Source organism: Dermacentor albipictus, chromosome 5, assembly GCF_038994185.2.
Source record: "Dermacentor albipictus isolate Rhodes 1998 colony chromosome 5, USDA_Dalb.pri_finalv2, whole genome shotgun sequence".
NCBI lineage: Eukaryota > Metazoa > Arthropoda > Arachnida > Ixodida > Ixodidae > Dermacentor > Dermacentor albipictus.
The window spans coordinates 13596211-13619833 of NC_091825.1; the positions used below are offsets into that span (position 1 = coordinate 13596211).

The 23623-nt window shown below is 50.5% G+C and overlaps 2 protein-coding genes across 2 annotated transcripts; both read right to left on the reverse strand.

Moving 5' to 3' along the window:
- Positions 1-274: 274 nt before the first annotated feature.
- Positions 275-850, reverse strand: LOC139060255 (mucin-7-like). Its single transcript, XM_070539350.1, has one exon. The coding sequence runs from the start codon at positions 848-850 to the stop codon at positions 275-277; it is 576 nt and encodes a 191-aa protein (XP_070395451.1).
- Positions 851-1399: 549 nt separating this feature from the next.
- LOC135918037 (uncharacterized) lies at positions 1400-4514 on the reverse strand. The gene is made up of 6 exons (XM_065451706.1): positions 3843-4514; positions 3711-3784; positions 3254-3486; positions 2778-3127; positions 1832-2641; positions 1400-1666 (listed from the first exon to the last, which is right to left on the reverse strand). Exons 1-6 carry the CDS (start codon positions 4512-4514, stop codon positions 1400-1402), a joined length of 2406 nt encoding a protein of 801 aa, XP_065307778.1.
- Between the last annotated feature and the right edge of the window lie 19109 nt (positions 4515-23623).

Sequence of the window (23623 nt, forward strand, 5' to 3'; positions counted from 1 at the left end):
GTGGTGGTGATGAACGATGACTGACCGCCGAGCAGCCGTGTTCGTCGGCTTTTATTGCGGTACGGTGACCAATGTTGCCTGCCGAGCTTTAGCAGGCCACCGAGCCTGGCGGCAAACGAACGTTATGCCTGAGGGACATGCTCGCACATGCTGGACATTCTGGCACATGCTTGCTACACGCCCTTACCCCCAGTTTGTTTGTTAAATAAAAAACAAACGTCCGCATACAAAATGCGAGGCTCTGCCTCCACCCTAGCTGGTTCGACGGTGCCTGCTATCCAGGCGAGTAACGGTCCGGTGGCCTCCGCCGTCGAGTTCTCTGCTTGGGCACCGGTGTTGATGGGTTGGGTGTGGCAACGCCGGGTGCTGCCTGAGCCAGCCTCGCTCCATCCGGAGGGTCCGTAGTGGTCGGCCTTGTGAGTGGTGCCGGGCTCAACACCGGTCCAACGGGTGCCACACCACTGGCTACGGTTGCCGCATACGAAGTGGGCGGTGCTCCGCTGGAATTGACTGGTGCTGCCGCTAGTCCTCCTGCGCGCTGGAACTCAGAAGTGGTAGTCGATGGTGCTGGCAAGGTACCGAGGCGAGGCTTTACAGGGTCGGCGTGTCTGTGCCACATGGCCCCGTCTGGCATGTGCACGAGCAGCGATGAGGCGCTGGCAGGAGACACCACCTGTCCGGCAGACCAGGGTGGGCCGGGATGGAAGTTCCTCGCGAAAACTGGAGCTCGCGATTCTGGCAAAGGCCCGGGACGGCAGCCTTGGTCAGCAGCCAGCTTCTGCTTCAGCTGCTTGAAGATCACCGTGGATCGGAGGTGCGGATGCAAGACGTCCAAGGGTGTCTTGACCATCCGACTCAGCAGGAGCTCACAGGGGGCACGGCCAGTGACATCATGGGGCGTGGTCCGGTACTGAAATAGTATCCGGGCAATCTGCGTCCGGAAATCCCCAGTCTGGCTCTTCTTGAGCTTATCTTTGATGGTTTGCACCACCCGCTCGGCTCCATCATTTGAAGCAGGGTGGTACGGCGGAACCATCATCCAGCGGATTCCGTTCTTCGTCAGCCAATCCAGGTATTCTGTGCTGGCGAAAGCAGGACCATTGTCGGACACAATCACATCCGGCAACCCTTGGGCGGCGAAGACCTGTCGTACCGCTGCAATGGTCGCGCCTGCTGATGGAGTGGTGACAGGTAGAACCTCCACCCACTTCGAAAAGGCGTCCACCACCACCAGGAAGTAATGGCCTTTGAAGGGTCCCCCAAAATTCACATATAGGTGGGACCAGGGTCTCTGTGGGAACAACCAGGGGGTGATTTCCACACGACCCGAGGCTCGCTGATGCTCCACGCAGATTTGGCAGCCCTGCACCAAGTGAGCGATGTCCTGGTCCAGGCCAGGCTACCAAACATGGGACCGGGCCACCATCTTGGTCTTTTCTATGCCAGGATGACCCGCGTGCAGCAACTGCAGGACCCTGGACCGGAGACTTTGTGGGATAACCAGCCTAGAACCCCACAGCAGGCAGCCCTGCTGCAAGCTCAGCTCAGCGGCCTTGTGGTTATAGGCCTGCTGTGCCAATTCCTCTCCACGGGACACCGCCTTGACCACTTGAGACAGGACTGGGTCCCGGCTGGTCGCTTGAGATACCGCAGATCTGGAGAGCACCTCCGGGCACGCGTGTTATAGCATGAACACTTCAGCAGGTTCTGGCACAGCGTCAGGCACCTCTGGCAGAGGCAGGTGGCTCAGGGCATCAGCAGGTCCCAGGTCCTTTCCCGGACGGTAAACTAGCTGCTAACTATGAGCTGCCAGCCTCAAGGCCCTGCGTACCACTCGAGGCGACGCCTGTACAGGAACTGCCTTGTCAGGCCCCAGCAGCCCCAACAGCGGCTTGTGGTCCGTGACTGCCTCTAACTTCGGGCCCCACAGATACTGATGGAAGCATTCGACACCGAACATGAGGGCCAAACCTTCCTTCTCCAGCTGGCTGTAACGTTGCTCTGCAGCATGAAGCCGTCGAGAAGCAAACGACACAGGATGTTCCTGGCCATCTTTGTCTCGGAGTGCCAGAACGGCTCCCACACCATACGGCGACGCATCTACGGTAAGGACAACAGGCTTAGCAGGATCGAAGTGCACCAGCACTGGAGCCTTGGCGATTACGTCCTTGCTGTGCTGGAAGGCCTGGTTCTGCTCCTGCTTCCATACCCGTTGTTGACCATCTCGAAGCAGCAGATGGAGCGGCTGTAAATGCTGCGACAGGTTCGGCAGAAAACTCCTGTAGAAATTGATTAGGCCCAGGTAACTCTGAAGCTCCTTCCTGTTCTGGGGCTTAGGTGCCTTGAGCACAGCATCAACTTTGCGGCGAGGCGGGGCTATGCCTGCCTTGGAAATGATATGTCCCAAGTACTCAACGCTGGGGGCTAGGAAAACGCACTTTTCCACCTTGAGCTTGAGGCTGGCGTCATGCAGTCGTGCCAGGATGTTGCGCAGCTTCTGTAGGTGGTCCCCGTCGTCGCTGCCAGCAACCAGGATGTCATCCAAGTATACCGCCACGTGCCTCATGCCCCTGAAGAGGTTGTCCATCTCCCTCTGGAATTTGGCTGTGGCCGAGGCCATGCCAAACGGTAAGCGCGTGTACTGAAAGAGCCCCACCGTTGCCAATATTGTGACATATTTCCGGGAGACATCCTGGAGTACCAGCTGCGGGCAAGCATCTCTGAGGTCGAGCTTGGTAAACTTCTGTCCACCGGACAATGCTGACCAGAGAACTGACCAGGTACTTCTCGACGGTAGCAACGGGGTTGATGGTAACCTTAATATCCCCGCAGATCCTGACACTGCTGTCTCGCTTGATGACAGGTACGATGGCAGTGGCCCATTCAGATGTCTTGACAGGCACCAGGACGCCCTCACGCTGTAGCCGTAGCAGCTCCTGGGTGACCCCGTCCTTCAGGGCGAACGGCAGTGGGTGAGTCTTGAAAAAACGTGGCCGGGCTGCGTCAGATACATAGATGCCAGCCGTCGTGCCGGCAAATGTGCCCACCCCTGGCTGGAATAGAGATTTGAACTCTGTCAGGAAGCTGCGGACGTCTTGCACCACATTTAGGCTGGCTTCCTGGTACTCTGGCAGACGAACGCCCAGTGCATCAATCCAGTTTCGGCCCAGCAGCGTCGGCGACGACCCCTTCGTTAAGTAAAGTGGAAGGGTTGCCTCCCTGCCGCCAAAAAGAACGCTGACCTGTGCCTGACCCTGGACCTGGGAGAATTTCCCGGAGTAGCTGCGCAGCATCACGCCGAAGCCTCGACGGACACGCCGTGGAAAGTACGCTTGAAAAGTTTCCCGGCCATTATCTGTGTCCAGCTCCATGGAAATGGGGTACCCGCATATTTCGACGGTCAGCATGTACGGTGGCACAGACGACGGTACAAGGCCTGTGTGCCACATGTAGAAAATCGGCGGGTTGTCGGCCACGACATAGAACCTGCTCCCGCACGCCCCCACTGCATACCCTTGCGATGGCTACCCTGGCCGCGGGCTTGTGTGGGACCTGGGCTTGAATCAGGCGGCGGCCGGCGGCGGCGCCGCCGCCGCCGCCGCCGCCGCCGCTGCCGCCGCCGCTGCCGCTGCCGCTGCTGCTGCCGCTGCCGCTGCTGCTGCTGCTGCTGCTGCTGCTGCTGCTGCTGCTGCTGCTGCTGCTGCTGCTGCTGCTGCTGCTGCTGCTGCTGCTGCTGCTGCTGCTGCTGCTGCTGCTGCTGCTGCTGCTGCTGCTGCTGCTCACCCTACCCCTTCGGCAAACAAGTGCCAGGTGCCAAGCATAGTGCTTGAGAGAACTGGCACTGTGAGGGGGCACTGTGAGGGGCACTGTGAGAACTGGCACTGTGAGTGGCACTGTGGCACTGTGAGGGCAACACCACAGCGACCACAGGTACTGCCCTTTGTCGCCAACTCGTTGACCGCCGCTTCCGCCGACGGTGAGCCAGTCGCACGGGCAATCTCGCCGGCGTCCTTAGCGGAGGCTTTCATTACCAGCGCTGCCTTCACGGCGTCGTCCAGCGAGGGGTCGGGAAGCTCCAGGAGTCGCGTCTGCATGGCGGGGTTGTTGATTCCGCAGAAGACACGGTCCCGTAGCAGCGAGTCCAGTTGGTCCCCGAAGGCGCAGGCACTCGCTAACTCTCGCCGCGCAGCAACGCCTTGCCTGAGGGTCTTCCCTTCCCGGCGGTTCCGGTTGTAGAAGCGGAAACGCTCCAATAGTGCGGACGGTGCAGGCCTGAAATGCGAGCGAAGTGTGGCGAGCAGCTCACCCAGCGTCTTAACGTGCGGTTGGCTGGCTTGAGAAGGTCGAGCAGACGCGGGTCTGAAGACGCGGGTCCCGCAGCTGGTCAGGAAAATGTGCCGCTGTTTGGGCTCGGGTGTGCTGTTTGCCCGGAAGAACACGTGGACTTGCTCCTCGTAAATTTGCCAGGCGGATCCATCTCCCTCGAATGGCTGGAGCCTTCCGTACAGCGGCATGGCGACAGCAACGGAGGGCGGTGTTTCTTCTCTTTCGGTGGCGTGGGAAGATCCGTGGGTACTCGTCGCCAGTGTCACGAGGATCCCATCCTTGTCGCCAGTGTCACGATCCACCCGGACTCGTGAACAAGGGAGGGCTCGGGCCACCCTCCGTTGGACGCTCCGCAGCGTGGTGGTGCTGAACGATGACTGACCGCCGAGCAGCCGTGCTCGTCGGCGTTTATTGCGGTGCGGTGACCAATGTAGCCTGCCGAGCTTTAGCAGGCCACCGAGCCTGGCGACGAACGAACATTATGCCTGAGGGGGCGTCACATGCTTGCTACAGCCACTATCTAGGTTTTCTCTTCGCACAGCAAGCGCCCAGCCAGTTCAGCCTTCAGCAGCATGCACACCTAGAGTTGTTATTCAGGGCGTTCTCTATATTGTGGAATTTGTGGTCCTGCAGTCCTGTTCTCACGACGTGATACTTGGATGGGACTTTCTTTCGCGAAATAACGCCGTCATCAATTGTGCACGTGCTGAAGTGGAATTATCGCATTTGTATAACGTACCCCTCGTCAGCGTCACTTCTCTTCCCGCTAAGCTAGTTCTTCAAGAAGACATCGCCATACCGCCGAATTTCTTTGCCGTTGTTCCTGTCTTCTGTGGCGCTGTCTCTGAAGGCGCTGTCCTCTTGACTCCTTCGGAACTCTTCATAACCCGCAAAGGCGTTCCCCTCCCTCTCTCCACGCTTGACATTTCAGCCCGTTTCAGTGCCATCATTGTCTGCAATCCGCTTCCTACAGCCCTGACGGCTCTTTGCGGCCAAGCACTTGGCCATGTTCAGCCTCTTGATGACATGTTTATAACCGACGTACCGGCTACTTCGTATGCAGAGCTCACTGACTTCTGTGCACTTTCCACTTCTGCTCCGCCATCACCCGACTTGTTCACACCTTTCATTGCCGATAACCTTACTTCCAAGCGGCGCTCCCAGCTTCTTCACTTGCTTGCCCAGTTCCGCTCTTCTTTTGATGTCGCTCAGCCTACTCTGGGTCGCACGTCAACCGTCAGCGACCACATCGACACTGGCTGCAACGTGCCTTTGCGGCAGCGCCTGTACCGCGTATCCGACATGGAGCGTCAGGTGATCGGTGAGCACGTGGACGACATGCTTCAGCGCGGCGTCATTCGACCTTCCAATAGCCCGTGGGCATCACCGGTGGTTCTCGTCACAAAAAGATGGTTCCATTCGGTTCTGCGTCGATTATCGCCTTCTTAATAAGATATGGCGAAAAGACGTCTACTCTCTACCGCGCATTGACGCCGCTCTGGACAGCTTGCAAAACGCTGAATTTTTCTCTTCGTTGGATTTACGCTCGGGCTACAAGCAGGTCCCGATGTCAGCAGTTGATCGCCCTAAAACTGCATTCATTACTCCAGATGGTTTATACGAATTTAATGTGATGCCATTTGGCCTATGCAATGCGCCTGCTAGGTTTGAACGAATGATCGACAATATCTTGCGCGGCCTAAAATGGAGCACGTGCTTGTGCTACCTCGACGACATCGTTGTGTTCGCCTCTGATTTCAGCACGCATCCTCTTCGCATTAGGCAGGTGTCGACGTCCTTGGCCAACGCAAGCCTGCAACTTAACCTGAAAAAGTGCCACTTCGCCGCGCGCAAGCTCATGATTCTAGGTCACGTCGTATCACAAGACGGCATTTGCCCCGACCCATCAAAACTTCGCGCTGTGGCCGAGTTTCCGAAACCTAAGACACTCAACTCCGCGCCTTCGTCGGCCTTTGTTCTTACTTCAGACGCTTTGTTCGCAATTTTGCCTCGTTTATATCACCTCTGACACAACTCTTAAGTGGCGCCAACGACCGATCCTCCTGGTCTCCTGCATGCGACACCACATTCGGGACCTTACGCCGTCTACTGACGTCTCCGCCTATACTGCGACACTACGACCCCACCGCCCCAACTGAAGGGCATACCGATGCCAGTGGTATTGGCCTTGGCGCTGTCCTTGCGCAGCGCAAGCATGGCTACTCCGAGTACGTCGTTGCTTACGCCACTCGTGCGCTAACCAAAGCGGAAGGCGATTACAGCGTCACAGATAAGGAATGGCTGGCCATCCTTTGGGCACTAGGGAAGTTTCGCCCTTGTTTATGCGGCAGGCCTTTCAATGTGGTTACTGACCATCACGCCCTTTGTTGGTTATGCTCTTTAAAAGACCCGTCTGGACGCCTTGCCCGCTGGGCTCTGCGCATTCAAGAGTACGAAGTACGTCATATACCGCTCAAGTCGCAAGGACACTGACGCTGACGCTCTGTCCCGCTCTCCGCTACCAGCCGACACGGCCTTCCTCTCCATCATTAGGGCGCTATCCTCGGTCGACATCGACACCTCGCATCAGAACAGCGCAAGGACACTTGGGTGCCCTCTCTTTTGGATCTCCTTTCTGGCTCGCCTGCATCTCCCATCTCCCGCTCCCTGCGTCGCCAGGCTGTCCATTTTGCTGCCCAGGATAACCTCGTGTATCGACGCAACTACCAGCCCGGTGGTCGCAAGTGGCTCCAGGTCAACCCTAGGGCTTTGCGTTCCGACGTGTGTGCGTCTTTCCGTACTGACCGACAATGTGCACACGGAGGCGTTTTGAAGACGTATGAGCGCCTGCGGCAACGTTACTACTGGCGAGGAATGTTTACTTTTGTCCAAAAGTTTGTCCGCTCGTGCCCTCAATGCCAACGCCGCAAATCTCCGCCTCATCCGGCCCACGGTTTATTACAGCCGCTTCCATGCCCTGGTCGTGCCTTCGACCGTGTGGGAATTGACCTGTACGGGCCGCTACCGCTAACACACGCTGGAAAACGATGGATTATTGTCGCATTTGATCACCGTACATGCTATGCTGAAACCGCTGCTCTACCTGCAGCGACCGCCAGTGACGTTGCCTCCTTTCTGCTCCATCGTTTCATTCTTCCTCAAGGCCAACCTCGGGAGCTGCTGAGTGATAGAGGCCGTGTGTTTCTGTCGCAGGTGATTGAAGCTCTGCTTGCTCAATGCCGCATAGTGCACCGGACCACCACGGCGTACGATCCTCAAACTAACGGACTTACGGAGTGTTTCAATCTCACTCTCGGTGATATGCTCGTCATGTACGTTTCGTCGGAGCATACAAACGGGACATCATCCACCCATTTGTCACGTACGCATATAATACGGCTACACAAAGTACTACAGGATTTTCTCCGTACTTTCTTTTCTACGGTCGCGATCCTTCCCATGCCATCGATACGTTTTCCTTATGCACCAGACACGTCAGAGTGTGCTCCCTTTTCAGCCGTCGCCCGATATGCCGAGGAGTGCCGTCAATTAGCCCGAAAGTCCACCTCCGCCGACCAACAACGACAAAAAGGCAATCGTGATGGCGACGCTACGAATCGTAACTTCGCTCCCGGCACACTTGTGTTGCTGTCCGTGCCTTCTACCGCGCCTGGAATTTCGACAAAACTTCTCTCGCAGTATTATGGACCATACCGCATCGTTGAACGCACCTCTCCGGTCAACTATGTCATAGAGCCGCTTACGCCGACATTCGACAAGCGCCGCCGTGCACAGGATGTTGTTCACGTTCACCGCCTGAAGCAATTCTATGACCCGCTCGTCTCCACGTCGTAAGTCACCAGGATGGCTCCGCTTTTGCACCGGGGGTAATTGTAATGAAGAAGAAGAGCACAAGAACAAGGCCAGCCAGATCGTTTGTTCCATGCCTGCGGTGCAACCTGTGGGCCAGTCGGATCACCAGTGCTTAGCACGAGTGTGAGCCGTTCGGGCAACAAGCTGTTCCTGCTCTGCGTCACCTGCCTTCTCGGTTACGAACAGGCGCTACCATCTGAACTGTTCAGTACACCCCATTACAATATGAATGACAACCTACAAACTGATTGTATATTTCTGACTTCGCCAAAGCCTTCGACCGCGGTTGCTCACTGCCCCGTGATTTCAAAATTATCATCACTCCGTTAGACTCGTTAACTTTATCATGGCTTCTTAACGTGCTTTCGCATCGCCAGCAGTTCATACTTGCCAATAATCTGTCCTCAAATCATTCCCCAGTTACCTCCGGTGTGCTGCAGGGCAGCGTAGTCGGTCCATTATTTATTTATTTATTTATTTGTTTGTTTATTTATTTATATTTATTTATCTTTTTTCACAATATTGCAGGCCCTCGTCGGGCGCATGCAGGAGTGGTTACAATATGGAATACAGTACAAAGAAAAGAAAAAGTGAAACTACAGTATCCAAAACAAAAAGCATTAGCACGCACAAAAATGAACATACTCAAATACATACACCCTGTTTAAATGAGCGGTTCGTGAAGCAGGAAAAACAACGTTTACCATAAGTATGCCTCGACAAGACGCTGCATCTGAGGCACAGGTCACTGCAGTTACTTATCACCATTCAAATTCCAGATTCTCAATACTGTCAATAAATGCGTCGGCAGATGGGCAGTTTACGGCTCTAGAGGGTAGCATGTTCCAATGGGAAATGGCGTGTGTGAATAAAGAGTACTTGAGAGTCTTATTATGGCTGGGATGGTGCCGTATTGATTTAATATTATTCGTTCGGGCAGAAAGTCTGAATGGCGCTTGAATGTATGTTACTTGTGGTATTCGATAGGAGCTGTGACAAAGCAAGTATAGAAATTTTAATGTTGAGCCCGTGGTTGAACGTTACCCTTGACGCGCAGGTTCGTAATGCTTGTTTGACGCGAATATTATGAATATATAAATCTCAATGCTAAGTTCTGTAGGCGTTCTAGTTTGTCGGTTAAATACCTCTGGTGCGGGGCACAAAGAATGTCAGCATACTCTAAAGCGTGTCTAATGAGGGTTCTGTATGCATTCAGTTTTACGCTAGGAGGTCTGTTTCTAAGTTTTCTTCTAAAAAAAAATTTGTTTACCTAGCGCCTTGTCATATTTGTTAATTATATGAGCTTCCTAATTTAATTTCGCTGTAAGAGTGACTCCAAGCTGTGTGACTTCATTGAATGTTCTTAGTCGTATATTGTTTATTGTGTTTGTAAACTGAAGCGCGTTTTTCTTGTGTGTGAAGGAGATACTGGTAGTTTTTGTTGCATTCAGTTTCATGCCCCATTTGTTGTACCAACTTTGTATTACAGCTAACGAATCGTTTAGTTTTATCTGATCCTCTCTGGTATTCACTGTTATGTACACTACGCAATCTTCGGCGAATAGGCGCATTTGAATAGGCGGCTGAACGCATGAACTAATATCATTGATGTAGACCAGAAATAGGAGGCGCGCAAAAACCGCGCCTTGTGGTACACCAGAAAAAACGTTGATGTAATCAGACACAATATCATTCACAGCTACGCATTGCTTTTTCTTTTCGAGATAGTTCTCGATCCATGATACTGTTTTCTCGTGTATACAAATGGCAGTTAGTTTAGTAATAAGATATGGATGAGGAACAACATCAAAGGCCTTTGAAAAATCTAAGAAAATTGCATCTATTTCGCTTCTGTTATTTATTTAGGTAGCTATATCAAGGGTTATCTCAGCTAACTGAGTAATAGTACTTATACCTGAACGGAATCTATGTTGCCGGCTGTATAGTAGGTTATTATTCTCTGAGTGCAATATTATTGCCTTATAAATAATATGATCGAACAATCTACTGCATGTACATTTTAATGAAACAGGCCTATAGTTACTTACGTCGAGTTTAGAGCCAGATTTGTGCACATGCACTACTTTGGCCATTCGCCAGTCGTCAGGTATCACTGAAGTTCCCAAGGATGGCCTGTAAATTACGTACAAGTATTTTGACATCGAAATTGCATGTTCTTGCAAAAATGCGTTTCATATACGATCACGGGCACAGGGTTCTTTTTTACATCCAGTTTTTGCAAGAGGAAAAATTCCTTCTTGGTCGATATCTATTTCAGGCATTGGATCGTCGAACTGATACCGTGGAGAGGGGCCGTTAAAGGCAGTTCTGTTAAATACCGATTGAAAAAATTAATTAAATTTGCTTGCTATGACGTTAGGCTGAACAACAGTCTCGTTTGAAACGATACTATAATATGCACTACGGTGTGCCGCTCCCTCGATAGGTAGCGCCAGAAATTTTGTGGTTTATTCATTCATGTAAGAAGGCAGAGTAACAGTGGCAAAACGCTCCTTGGCCGTTTAGATCTTATCTTGTAGCAAGTGTACGAGATCTTGAAGATCACGTATGGTTTTCTTTCCGCGCTTCCTTTTAATTGTTTCGTTTTACATGTATTATATCGCGCGATACCCGAGGATGTTCTCTGTCCACTCGTTTCTTTCTGGAGGGAATGTAGTTTTCTTCACTAAAATGTACAATATTCTTAAAGCGTAACCATAATTCATTTACGTCAAGAAGTAATAAAAACTGTAGAAAACAGACGTTCAAATATTCTGAGATAGCATTCTCATCCGCTCTTGAGTAATCCCTGATAACAGCAACCGATGGCTTAACGCGTTCACGGTTTCCTAAAATTTGGCAGGAGAATACAATCATTTTAAGAAATGCCATTTTCAACGTTTAATGTGCTATTTTGAAATAGGCTGCTTACGAACATCAGATCAAGCACAGAACATGACGGACCAGCTATTTTAGTAGGTTCAGAAACTAGCTGGTCTAGAGAAAATTTTAATGAAATAAACAATAGTGATTCAGCACTTTTCGCGTCAGAGCTGTTGTGCGAAAGATTAGTCCAATTGACTCTTGGTAAATTGAAATCGCCTGTGATGAAATACTGGAACGGGAGTTAGTGTGTTGTGCAATGTAATCATGCATAGCGTCTCGATATTCAGGGGGCGCATTCGGAGGTCGGTACACGCCACCCATAAATAAGCTTTTTCCGTTAAATATAAGTTTACCCCATACGCTTTCATGGTTAGGTATGCTGTTTAAAACTAATTTTATGTTAGATGTAATTGGGCGACAGTTACACCGCTCCCCACGGTTCTTTGACTTTGCGTATGAGCCGATAAGAAGGTGGAAACACTTTGGAATCCTGGACGCCTTCGTGAGGCAGGTTTACTATGATGTTCCGTGATTACTATGATGTGCGGTTGATGGGCTGCAGCTGTGCTTTCAAGTAGGCTGAACTTATTGACTACGCTGCGCGCATTCAGCGATAACACTCCGATACATTTCGTACGTTGTTGTCACGTGCCATCACGAGCTGCTGGGCCAGCGTGTGCAGAAGTTATCGATTTAGATAGTTCAATTTATGGGTCCTCATACTCATTCCATGTAAAGGTTTTCTGATCTATATTTAGTTTATCAAATGCCAGCCATACCTTTGCCCCTTTCGCCTTGTCACTTACTGCTGAACGCCATAATTTAGCACATGTGTCGCGTACTTTCTGCGAGAAATCTTCGGAGATTGAAATCTGGGTGTTTTTCAGCTTGAAGCAGCTTGATAATATTTTGTTTTTCTCAGCGAAGTTGAATAGCCTGATAATAACGTTGCGTGTCCTTTGACTTTGCTTCGTACCGATTCTGTGAACTCGTTTTATTGAGTTAATTTCTATTCCTAGAATCTTCTTAAATATACCGTCTCGCACTTCTTCAAGTGTTTTAACATCTTCATCAGAGCTCTCACTTAATCCATAAATTACTAGGTTATTCTGCCTACTTCTATTTTCTAAATCCTCGACCTTCGATGCCAGAAATTCTATTTTTGTCATGGTAGATTTACACGATTGCTCGCAGTGTACAACCTTGTCTTCGCATAATTTCCATAATCCCTTTTCTTTCTCAATAACTGTCATTCTTTCTTGCAAATGTGCAACTATTGTCTCCGCGTGCTTGATATTCGAAGACAGTTGTTTCAGTGTTTTGTTCGTTTCCCTTTGTTCTCTTAGAATGCGCTTCATTAGTTCCCGCTGCGAGCATTAATCCGAATCAGAGTCAGGGCCTGGATTTTGTTCCACGTCTCGGGATGTTAGTAACATTACGCGGACAGCATTAAAACAATGCCGCAAAATAGCAATGCAGCATTGTGGACTTGGGAGCACCCTCAATGTTATGTCGTTGTTTCTAACTGAAGAGACTAAATGCTTGTCACTAACCTGTGCCATCATAAAAAATTGTTAGTGTCCGTGCTCGTTCGGTGCTTCCAAGTACACTGAAGGGTATGTCGAAAAGGCTCCTGCTTTTATACGAGTGTCATGATGTCTCCGTCGACGTCACTGTGCTGGTCAGATGGTCCCAGTGCAGTGCACGTGGTATAGATTCTTGCGACGTGTTTCGTCCGATGAAGCCAGCGGGGCAGACAGCCGGAGGTAGCAGCTGATAGTACTAATGCAGCGCATGCTGAGACCCTGCGTTGACCAATTTGGTCCACGACAGCACGATCTGTGCGATCAGAAAAAAATTCGATCGGCATCCGTGCTCATTCGGTGCTTCCAAGTCCACTGAAGGGTATGTCGAAAAGGCTGCTGCTTTTATCCGAGTGCCATGATGTATCCGTCGAGGTCACCATGCTGGTCAGGTGGTCCTATTGCAGTGCACGTGGTATACATTCTTCCCACGTATTTCGTCCGATGAAACCAGCAGGCCAGACAGCCGGAGGTATCAGCAGATAGGCCTGACGCAGCCCATGCTCACACCCTGCGTTTACGAATCCGGTTTTCGACAGCACGAGCTATGCGATCAAAAAAAAATTGATCAGTATCCGTGCTCACTCGGTGCTTTTCGCTGTTCGGTGTTTTCGGTGATTCGTGCTCATTCAGTGTTATTTGTTATTTATATAAATGATTTACCTAATAACATTTTTTTGCTGTATGCGAATTATCGCGGGTGATTGTATCATCTACTGCCCCATGAAATCTGCTAGTGGCGACCTGACACTCCAATCCAAACTTCATCTTATGAAAGAGTGGTGCAAAACATGGTTAATGACCCTTAACGTATCTAAATGTAAAGTCATATCATTCATCCATCAACATAATTCTAGTTATACATATCAGATTCGAAATGACTTACTCTCTCACGTCTCCCATTACAAATATCTCGGTTTTAACTTTTAACCAGAGCTTTCATAGTCATTTCATATCACATCCATATGCGCCGTCGCATCTAAGTCTTTAGGGTACCTATGCCATAACCTCAGAAGTTCCGCTACCAATATTCGTAAACTAGGCTGCCTTACTATTGTTCGCCCACAACTTGAGTTTGCTTCCTCAATTTCGTCTCCTTATCATAACAACAAGGTCACCACTTTAGAATCTATCCAATATAGGGCCTCACGATTAATCTCAAGAAACTATAACTACCATTCAAGCGTCACTCAGATTAAAGCTGATCTTTTTCTCCAATCTTTAGGCACACGCCGTAACATCGCTCTACTAACAGCATTTCGCAAGTATTTACACTCCAATAGATAATGTTCCTTTCAACTGGATGTCCCATCCCGCACGTCGGAAAGATTGCATAATTATTTTAGTCTTATACGGATCTATGGTTACACTTTAGCTTATAATTCATCAGCACTGCCACGATCCATTAGATTATGGAATATTCTACCCTACAGCATCGCATCTCTGTCTAATCTTGGTACATACCATTGCTAACTAATTACACATTTCACTGAAGCCGTCGTTTAGCATGTTTCATATTGTTACGTAGGAAGACGCAGACGAAAAGCTGTGTACAAGCTTATACACAAAGAAGTACGATGTACTTGGCCAAGAGGCAGCAGCCCGTGCTAGCTTCCAATCGTCGTCGTCGTCTTCACACTGCTCGCCTCTTCGTCATCGTAAATACTTTTCCGTAGCACTACCCCCGGTGGCAAAAGCACCGTCCCGAAGCGACTAAAGGCCGTACTCGAAGCAGTGTAGTAGGCCTTGAGCCTACAGACGTGCACGACATCACTAGATGCTAGAGTAGAGGACGAGGTTAAAATCACAGGAGCAGTTTCGTACGTCACAGGCGTCACCTGGCGCAGCACGCGGTAGGACCCTGTGTATCGCGAAAAGAGCTTCTCTGAAAGTCCGACGTGACGAGAGGGCGACCATAGGAGCACGAGCGCACCAGGCGAAAAGTGTGTGTCATGGTGGCGGGCGTTGTACTGACGCTGCTGAGTGGTTTTCGAGGCCGACAGTCGAGTACGGGCAAGCTGGCGTGCATGGTCGGCGAGGGCGATGGCGTCGCGCACATACTCGCTTGTGGAGATTGCAGTAAGAGGAAGTGCTGTGTCAAGGGGCAAGGTCGGTTCGTGACCGTACAGTAGATAAAATCGAGAAAATTCGGCGGTCTCGTGCCGGGAAGAATTATGCGCTAATGTGACGTAAGGAAGGGCAATGTCCCAGTCGTGGTGGTCCTTGGAAACGTACTTGGACAGCATATCGTTAAGAGTACGGTTTAACCGCTCTGTCAGGCCATTGGTTTGAGGATGGTATGAGGTAGTCAGCTTGCGTTGAATGGAGGAGGAATGCACAATGTCGGCGATAACTTTCGAGAGGAAGTTATGACCACGGTCAGTAAGCAGCTGTCGCGGGGCGCCATGAAGCAAGATAATGTCACGCAAGAGAAAGTCCACGACGTCAGTGGCGCAACTAGTAGGGAGAGCCTGCCTGATAGCGTATCGGGTGGCGTAATCACTTGCGACGGCTACCCATTTGTTCCCAGAGGATGACGTGGGAAAGAGACCGAGGAGGTCTAATCCAACACGAAAGAACGGTTCCACAGGGACGGCGAAAGGCTGGAGATGACCGGCAGGTACCATCTGAGGTGTTTTCCGACGCTGGCAGGGATCACAGGCACCAACATACCGTCGTACGGAGCGAGCGAGACCACGCCAATAGAAGCGGCGGCGGACGCGGCCGTACGTGCGGGTTACCCCAAGATGTCCTGCAGTGGGTGCGTCATGCATCTCAAAGAGCACAGTCTGTCGTAGCTGTTTTGGCACGACAAGAAGATCAGAGCCGTCAGGGAGGAAATTCCTTTGATACAGAATGCCGCCCTGGAGGACAGACATATCGGCGAACGGATGCGTCGGTAGGTGTAGAGCGCAGACGCTCGATAAGTGCTCGCAGCGATAGATCTCTGTACGATGTTAGCGAAGGCAGACACAGCGAAAATGCCAATGGCGCTACTACTGTCGGCGTCGATCGTCAGCCTCGTCGACCGGGTAGCGAGACAGGCAGTCAGCGTCCTTGTGTAGTCGGCCAGATTTATAGGTGACAGTATACGAACATTCTTGGAGGCGTAAGGCCCAGCGACCAAGTCTTTCTGTAGGATGTTTCAGTGAGCATAACCACCAAAGCGCGTGATGGTCTGTGACAACGGAAAAGGGTCGGCCATATAAGTATGGGCGGAATTTCGCAACCTCCCAAACTAGGGCCAGACACTCACGCTCATTGATGGAATAGTTGCGCTCCGCGGGTGAGAGGAGCCAGTTTGCGTAAGCGATAACACGGTCGTGGCCTCGCTGGCGTTGTGCCAGTACTGCGCCAATTTCGTGACCGCTGGCATCAGTACGGACTTCGGTAGGCACAGAAGGATCGAAATGGGCCAGAACGAGAGGCGTTGTGAGATTGTCGATTAGATGTGAGAATGCAGAGGCCTCGTTAGCGCCTCACTGGAAAGGGGCGTCTTTTTTCAAAAGCTCGGTTAGTGGTCATGCTATGGCGGCGAAATTTCTCACGAAACGGCGGAAGTACGAACAAAGGCCGATGAAGCTGCGCACATCCTTGACACACTTCGAAACAGGGAAGCGCGCAACAGCATGGATCTTGCCTGGATCCGATTGCACTCCGTTCGCGTCAACGAGATGTCCAAGGACGGTAATCTGGCGATGGCCGAATTGACACTTCGATGCGTTGAGTTGCAGACCGGCTCGACGAAAAACGTCCAGGACTGCTGAGAGGCGCTCGAGTTGCGTAGCGAACGTTGGGGAGAATACTATAACGTCCAAGTAGCACAGGCACGTGAACCATTTCAAACGGTGAAAAAGGGAGTCCATCATGCGTTCAAAAGTGGCAGGAGCGTTACATGGACCCAATGGCATCACTTTGAATTGATAAAGACCGTCGGGTGCTACAGCCTTCTCGCGGTCGAGATAGTCCACGGCAATCTGCCAGTAGCCGGAGCGAAGGTCAATGGAGGAGAAATAGCGAGCACCGTGGAGGCAGTGAAGGGCGTCATCAATCCGAGGTAGGGGATACACGTTGAAGAAACTACCAACTTTAGCCTCATTCTTTTCGTCAACGGGCAACCCTGTACTCCTCCGAACTCGCTCGGCAACGGGTATCACTATCGAAATAAAGTTTAGTTGTTTTGTTCTTCTCAAACGAAGCAGTCGGTTCTTTTTTGACCTACCATAATTTCCTCAATATTTGGTGCCGAAACCCGGGAGAAACGATCGAACTTACCATTGAGGCAACGAGGTCAACAGACGTCGACAGCACAACGAGCTCGGAGAAAACCAGTAACGATCCTCGGGCAGAAAACGGTCGACGAGCCGCGCCTACAACAACAAGGCCTACGGACGCCACACCCAACCGAAACAGACACCATGACTGAAGCCCCATCGCGGTAAGCGAACTGTGAACGGCTCACACTGGAAAGAAGTGCATTGAGAACTCTAGTGACTAAACTTACATCTGAAGCGTACTTATTCTTGGAGAGTCATGCAGAAAGGAGCTTTTAGTACATTGTCTGCGAGGCTTAGCGCCCTCCAAATACAGCTAAACTAGGAGGACGCAGCCATCGAGCTTTTAGTGCAAGACCAAGACGCAGAGCAAAATTATGCGTGCATCATAGAATACAACGACCGTATCGTCGCACATATGGCAAAGCTCCGCCAAGAAGCAGAAAAAGACCTGCGAACAAAAGCAGAAATGGCGGCGACGCGGGCGCAGACCGACAGCCCTCAGGCGGGGACAAAGTGCAAAGTGAAACTGCCGAAGCTTGAGTTACAACGATTTAGCGGCGCCGCCACGGAGTGGTAGTCCTTCTGGGAGCAGTTCGAGCAAGCGGTGCACGGAAACGACGGCCTCTCCAACGCAGGGAAGTTTCTATACTTGCGATCGGTGCTTTCGGGAAAAGCCGCAGCGGCCATTGCCGGCATTCAAGTGACTGGGGCAAATTACACCACTGTCATCGAACTTCTGAAAGAGCGCTTCGGTCGACGAGACGTGCTGATTCAAGAACACGTGACTCAGTTACTCGATTTGCCACCGGTACAGAACGAAAAGGAGCAGATCGACCTACTTCGCCTCTATGACCACCTGCAAGCAATATCGCGGGTCTCACGGCGCTCGGAGTCAAAACATACAGTTACGGCGCCCTGCTCTCCTCCGTACTCCTGCAAATGCTGCCAACCGATCTTGTTGTCGGATATCACAAAGGACTTTCCGCTGCAAGCAAGGATGACGGGATTCGTATCAAGAGTTTGCAAGCTTTTCTTAAAATAGAAGTAGAGAGCCGGGAAAAGGCACTGCAACCTGGTGATCTCGCGGCCAGAGAATCAACACATCGAGACAAAGAGCAAACCTCAAAAAGGGTCAGCAGCTTCTCTTCTTTTTTTTTGCGGGTGCTTCGAAGCAGTCCAATCCGTGTGCATTCAGCGCTGCAAAAGATCATACGACTCACGACTGTCAGGAGAATATCTCATTGGATGAAACGAAGAGAAGGCTCACTGCAGGTGGCCGGTGCTTGCAATGCTGCCTATAAGAGCACACTTCAAGAGAATGCCGCAACAAACGAATAAAATGCAAGGAATGTGGCAGAAGACATCTGACTGAGATGTGTGACCCGACATGGAAGCCACCAGAGAACAAAGCCGCTGAGTTGCACTCTTGGACAGAAAAGAAATCTGAAAAGGTACCAACTGTGCTGCTCCAAACCGCTCAAGTATGGGCAGAGGGACGAAGACGAGCGCTCACTCATCTGCTCTTTGACGGAGGTAGCCAACGAAGCTTTGTCATTAAAAACCTTTCGCGTGATCTGCAACTGGAGGTCGCAGGTGAAGAGGACATTACAATCTACACATTCGGAGGAGCAGAAAACATTATAAAAGAAAAGCGCAGAAGAGTAAAAATTTGGCTAAGAAGTCAATAAACCGTAAAGAGCACTCTATCGAAGCTCTGGAAATACCGGAGATCTGCTCTGATCGGCTTCACGTTCCTGAGGACATATCGAAAGAGGTCCAAGCGGACATGGATGAACTGGCAGATGTGACTGTTGCACCAGCCAATTCGCTGGGAAGCGGGATTGGCATTCTTATCGGTGCTGACTATTACTGGACTTTGGTGTGTGGTGAAGTCAAGAAGGTGCAAGGCCCACTAGTTGCGGTAAAAACCGAATTTGGCTGGACTCTACCGCTCCTTGTAGAGCCCAGCCAGCAGTAGCTCAGCTGCCTATGCTCAACCATGGCATTGCTTCGTGCCGGAGTGTTCGCCGACAGAACCAGCTTGTCCAAAGAGCTTAAATCGTTTTGGGAACTTGAGAGCATTGGAATGATTGACTCTTGTGCCCAAACGAACGAAAAACGCAGAGAAGTCATGAGTACATTTTCGGCATTGGTAGAAAAAATAGACAAGCGCAATGAGGTAGCACTGCCCTGGAAACCCCTGAACATGCAACTCACCGACAACAAAGCTGTTGCAAAAAAGTGCTTGACTAATCTCACGAAGAAGTTATCGAAAGATAAGACGACACTGATCAAGTATGACGAGGCTATCCGTCAGTACCTGGAACAAGAGCTCGCAGAACGACTTCCATCGCAAGAAACCAACAGCGATGTAAGCAGGTTGTACTGCATGCCTCATCGTGCAGTTTTCAGACCTGACAGCCTTTCGAACAAGATTAGAGTCGTATTTGACGCATCTTCTCACGATGCAGGATGTATATCTTTATATCTTTGAACGAAACCTTAGAACCAGGACCAAGCTTGAATCCAGATTCGTTTAAGGTGTTGCTGAACTTCAGAATTCACCGTATTGGATTAGGTGCAGACATTGAAAAAGAGTTTCTGCAAATTTCGGTGCAACTGGTGGATCGCGATGCCCTCCGATTTCTCTGGTATGCACATCTTCCAACGAAGGAAAACCCACTGCCTCCTATTGAGGTCTGGAGAATGACTCGTGCCCTTTTGGCCTGACAAGTATTCCATTCCTCCTCACAGCTGCCGTGCGCCATCATCTGTCCACGACAGCAGGTTATCCAGAAATAAGAAAAACCATCAGCGAGAACCTTTACGTGGACGACCTCATAACAGGAACGAACACAGCGGAGGGGATTACAGATGTCTACCGAGGGGCACTAGATGTAATGAATCGAGCAAGCATGACACTAGGTAAGTGGAACTCAAATTCCAAGAAGCTGCAACTGTTGTTCAACGAAGAAGGAACCGGATGCGCCCTTGGCTACGTGCAATGTCCAACAAGTGTCTCACTGCTCGTCGGACTTGTATGGCATAAGGACAGAGATCACCTAGCATTTTCCATGGAGGCCATTTTAGATTTCCTAGACCGAAAGAGCAACACCAAAGGATTCATTCTTCAGGCATCCGCTCGTATATATCATGCACTTGGTCTCATTTCTCCGGTCACAGTTACAAGCAAGTCGATGTTTCAAACAGTGCGAATTGGGTATTGAGTGGGACGCCCCTCTCCCTGACGAATTCAAAGCAGCTTGGACGCAGTGGCACACCCAGCTGCACCATTTAACGGACGTAACAGTGCCAAGGCCATATGGTAACTTACCCAACGATAGCTAGAATGAAGTACATGTCTTCACAGATGCCAGCCCAAAAGCTTACGGCGCAGTTGCATATTTGCGCATCTCCGGGGTCAAGGAAGCAAAGGTTACTCTGGTCCTCTCAAAGTCCCGAGTAGCACCAATTAAGAGAATTTCTCTTCCAAGACTGGAATTGATGGGCATGGTGATAGGTGCTCGACTGGGGGAATACTTGCAGTGGTCACGGAGCCTTCCAATAGACAAATGGACTATTTGGCGATTGTGGACTGTGGACTGATTCACCTATTGCGCTGCATTGGGTGCGAGGTCCCGCACTACAATGGAAACTCTTTGTCGCCAACAGAGTTCTGCAAATTCAGACGCGATCGGATCCAGACATCTCGAATCACTGTTCTGGGATCGAAAATGTCGCCGACCTTTTCACAAGGGGAGTCACACCTCAGGCACTCAAGTCGAGCTCACTTTGATGGAATGGACCTGCTTGGCTTCCGCAGTCATCTACTTGCCGGCCAAGGCATGAAGGCACCGCTGACATGATCCTCGCAGAGGTGGAAAGAAGAACCCTTCGCGTTCACAACGTGACTGTAAAGGAATCTGTCTTGCCTCTCTGGAAATATAGATCCCTCTCTAGACTGGTTCGAGTGACAGCTTATGTTTTACGATTTTTCCACAACGCCAAGCACCCCGGCCAAAAATACGAGGGACCTATTACGACAGAGGAAGTTCAAAAGGCACATACTTGTTTCATTCTTCAAGTAAAATTCGAGGCCTTCTAAGAGGAACTCCAGTGTCTTCGCCGCTCGACACGCATGCCAAGCGATTCTCCGATACGTTATCTCAGCGTCATCTACGCCGACGATGGAGTGCTGAGAGAGGGAGGAAGGCTCAGTGCAGCCGAGTTGTCCTACAACGTGAAGCATCCTGTCATCCTACCGTCGAGGCATCCCTTCACAGAGCTAACGATCAGCGCAGCGCACCGCCGGCTCCTGCATGCCGGCGCACTGGAGACTCTTACCGAACTGAGGGAAATGTACTGGATCGTGCGGGGAAGACAAATGGTGAAAAGGGTGCTTAAGAAATGTGTGACTTGCAATGTTTCAACAGCCGAGCTGCTACTGCGCCAGTCGCTCCTCTGCCTCGTGAGACGGTGACAAGCTCCACCCTTTGATGTTACCGGTGTAGATTTTGCTGTCCCACTGAACACAAAGGATCAAGGAAATAACCGGAAGTCTTACATCGTTATTTTCACGTGTGCAGTGACTCGGGCAATACACCTTGAATTGGTGGCCGACATGTTCACCTCAAACTTCCTGATGCCATTCCGAAGATTTATCTCGAGAGGAGGAGTTTGTCGAATGATCTGCTCTGACAACGCCAGGACATTCCAGCGCGCTTGTAGGGATCTAAGGCGACTATGGACAACAATAACAGGAGAAGAAATTCATAACTTCTTCATAAGCCACCAGATCCGCAGAAAATTTATAGCTAAGAAAGCTGCTTGTTCGGGAGGATTCTGGGAAAGGATGGTTCGGTCCGTGAAAACATCGTTCAAGAAGGTCTTGGTTAACAGCTACTCCAACATTGCGGAGCTCACGACAATCCTAACTAAAATCGAAGCTGTCGTCAGCTCTAGACCCTACACTTACGTCTACACGGAGGCAAGCGAACCCGAACCTCTGGCACCATCGCACTTTCTAGGGGGAAAGCGACTGACCACTTTTCCTGACAGTGGTTCCACTACAGAGGTGGCTCAGCCCCCTGGTCAACTCACTCGTCGCTGGAACTACCAACAAACGATGGTCGACCAGTTTTGGCGTTGCTGGCAAAAGGAGTACCTGACGAGTCTCCGATCAGCACATTTCGCTGTTCCAAATTCGTCAAGCGCACTGACGAAAGGAACTCTCGTTTTAGTCCATCAACACTATCTACCGAGGCAACTGTGAAAAACTGGACAAGTGGCAGAAGTGCTTCTCGGACGAGATGGAAGACTCAGAGCTCGCATGGTGCGCATGCCTAATGGAACCACATTGAGAAGACTGATTCAACTGTTGTACCCCATGGAATACATGCACAAATGACCAGAAGCTCATTCCGGGGGGAGTATGAAGAAACTCCACTTTATCCTCATTCTTTTCGTCAACGGGCAACCCTGTGCTCCTCCGAACTCGCTCGGCAATGGGCATCACTATCGAAATAAAGTTTAGTTGTTTTTTTTTTCACCTCAAACCCTCCCATAAATTCCTCACACGTCCTTTTTGGTAACACTGTTAAGGTGCCGATCATCATCATCATCATCATCAGCCTGGTTACGCCCACTGCAGGGCAAAGGCCTCTCCCATACTTCTCCAACAACCCCGGTCATGTACTAATTGTTGCCATGCCGTGCCTGCAAACTTCTTCATCTCATCCGCCCACCTAACTTTCTGCCGCCCTCTGTTACGCTTCCCTTCCCTTGGAATCCATTCCGTAACCCTTAATGACCATCGGTTATCTTCCCTCCTCATTACATGTCCTGCCCATGCCCATTTCTTTTTCTTGATTTCAACTAAGATGTCATTAACTCGCGTTTGTTCCCTCACCCAATCTGCTCTTTTCTTATCCCTTAACGTTACACCTATCATTCTTCTTTCCATAGCTCGTTGCGTCGTCCTCAATTTGAGTAGAACCCTTTTCGTAAGCCTCCAGGTTTCTGCCCCGTAGGTGAGTACTGGTAAGACACAGCTATTATATACTTTTCTCTTGAGGGATAATGGCAACCTGCTGTTCATGATCTGAGAATGCCTGCCAAACGCACCCCAGCCCATTCTTATTCTTCTGATTATTTCCGTCTCATGATCCGGATCCGCCGTCACTACCTGCCCTAAGTAGGTGCCGATAATCCACGCAAAAGCGCTATGAGCCATCCTTCTTTTTTTTACCAGTACAACAGGTGACGCCCATGGTCTACATGACGGTTCAATAATGTTCTCGGCAAGCATTTTGCGAACTTCTGCATCAATAACTGGACGCTCAGCTGGTGACGATACGGGCGGCGATGAATAGGAGGGGTATCGCCGGTATTAATGCGATGTTTAGCAGCTGTATTTTGCGCCAAAAGATGATCGTTAAAGTCAAAAATATCGTGGTAGGAAAACAGAACGCGGTAGAGCTCACGAGCGTGCTCGGACGGCATGTCGGGCGCAATCATTTTCTGTAAGTCGGTGATGGTACAAGTTGCCGACTGCGATTGTAGAGGAGGATCGGCTGAATTGTCGTCTACTGCAATAGATGCTACTGAATTATCTACGAATGAGCAAAGCTGGGCCAGAGACATCCCGCGTGGCAGCACTTGTGTCGCCAAGCCAAAATT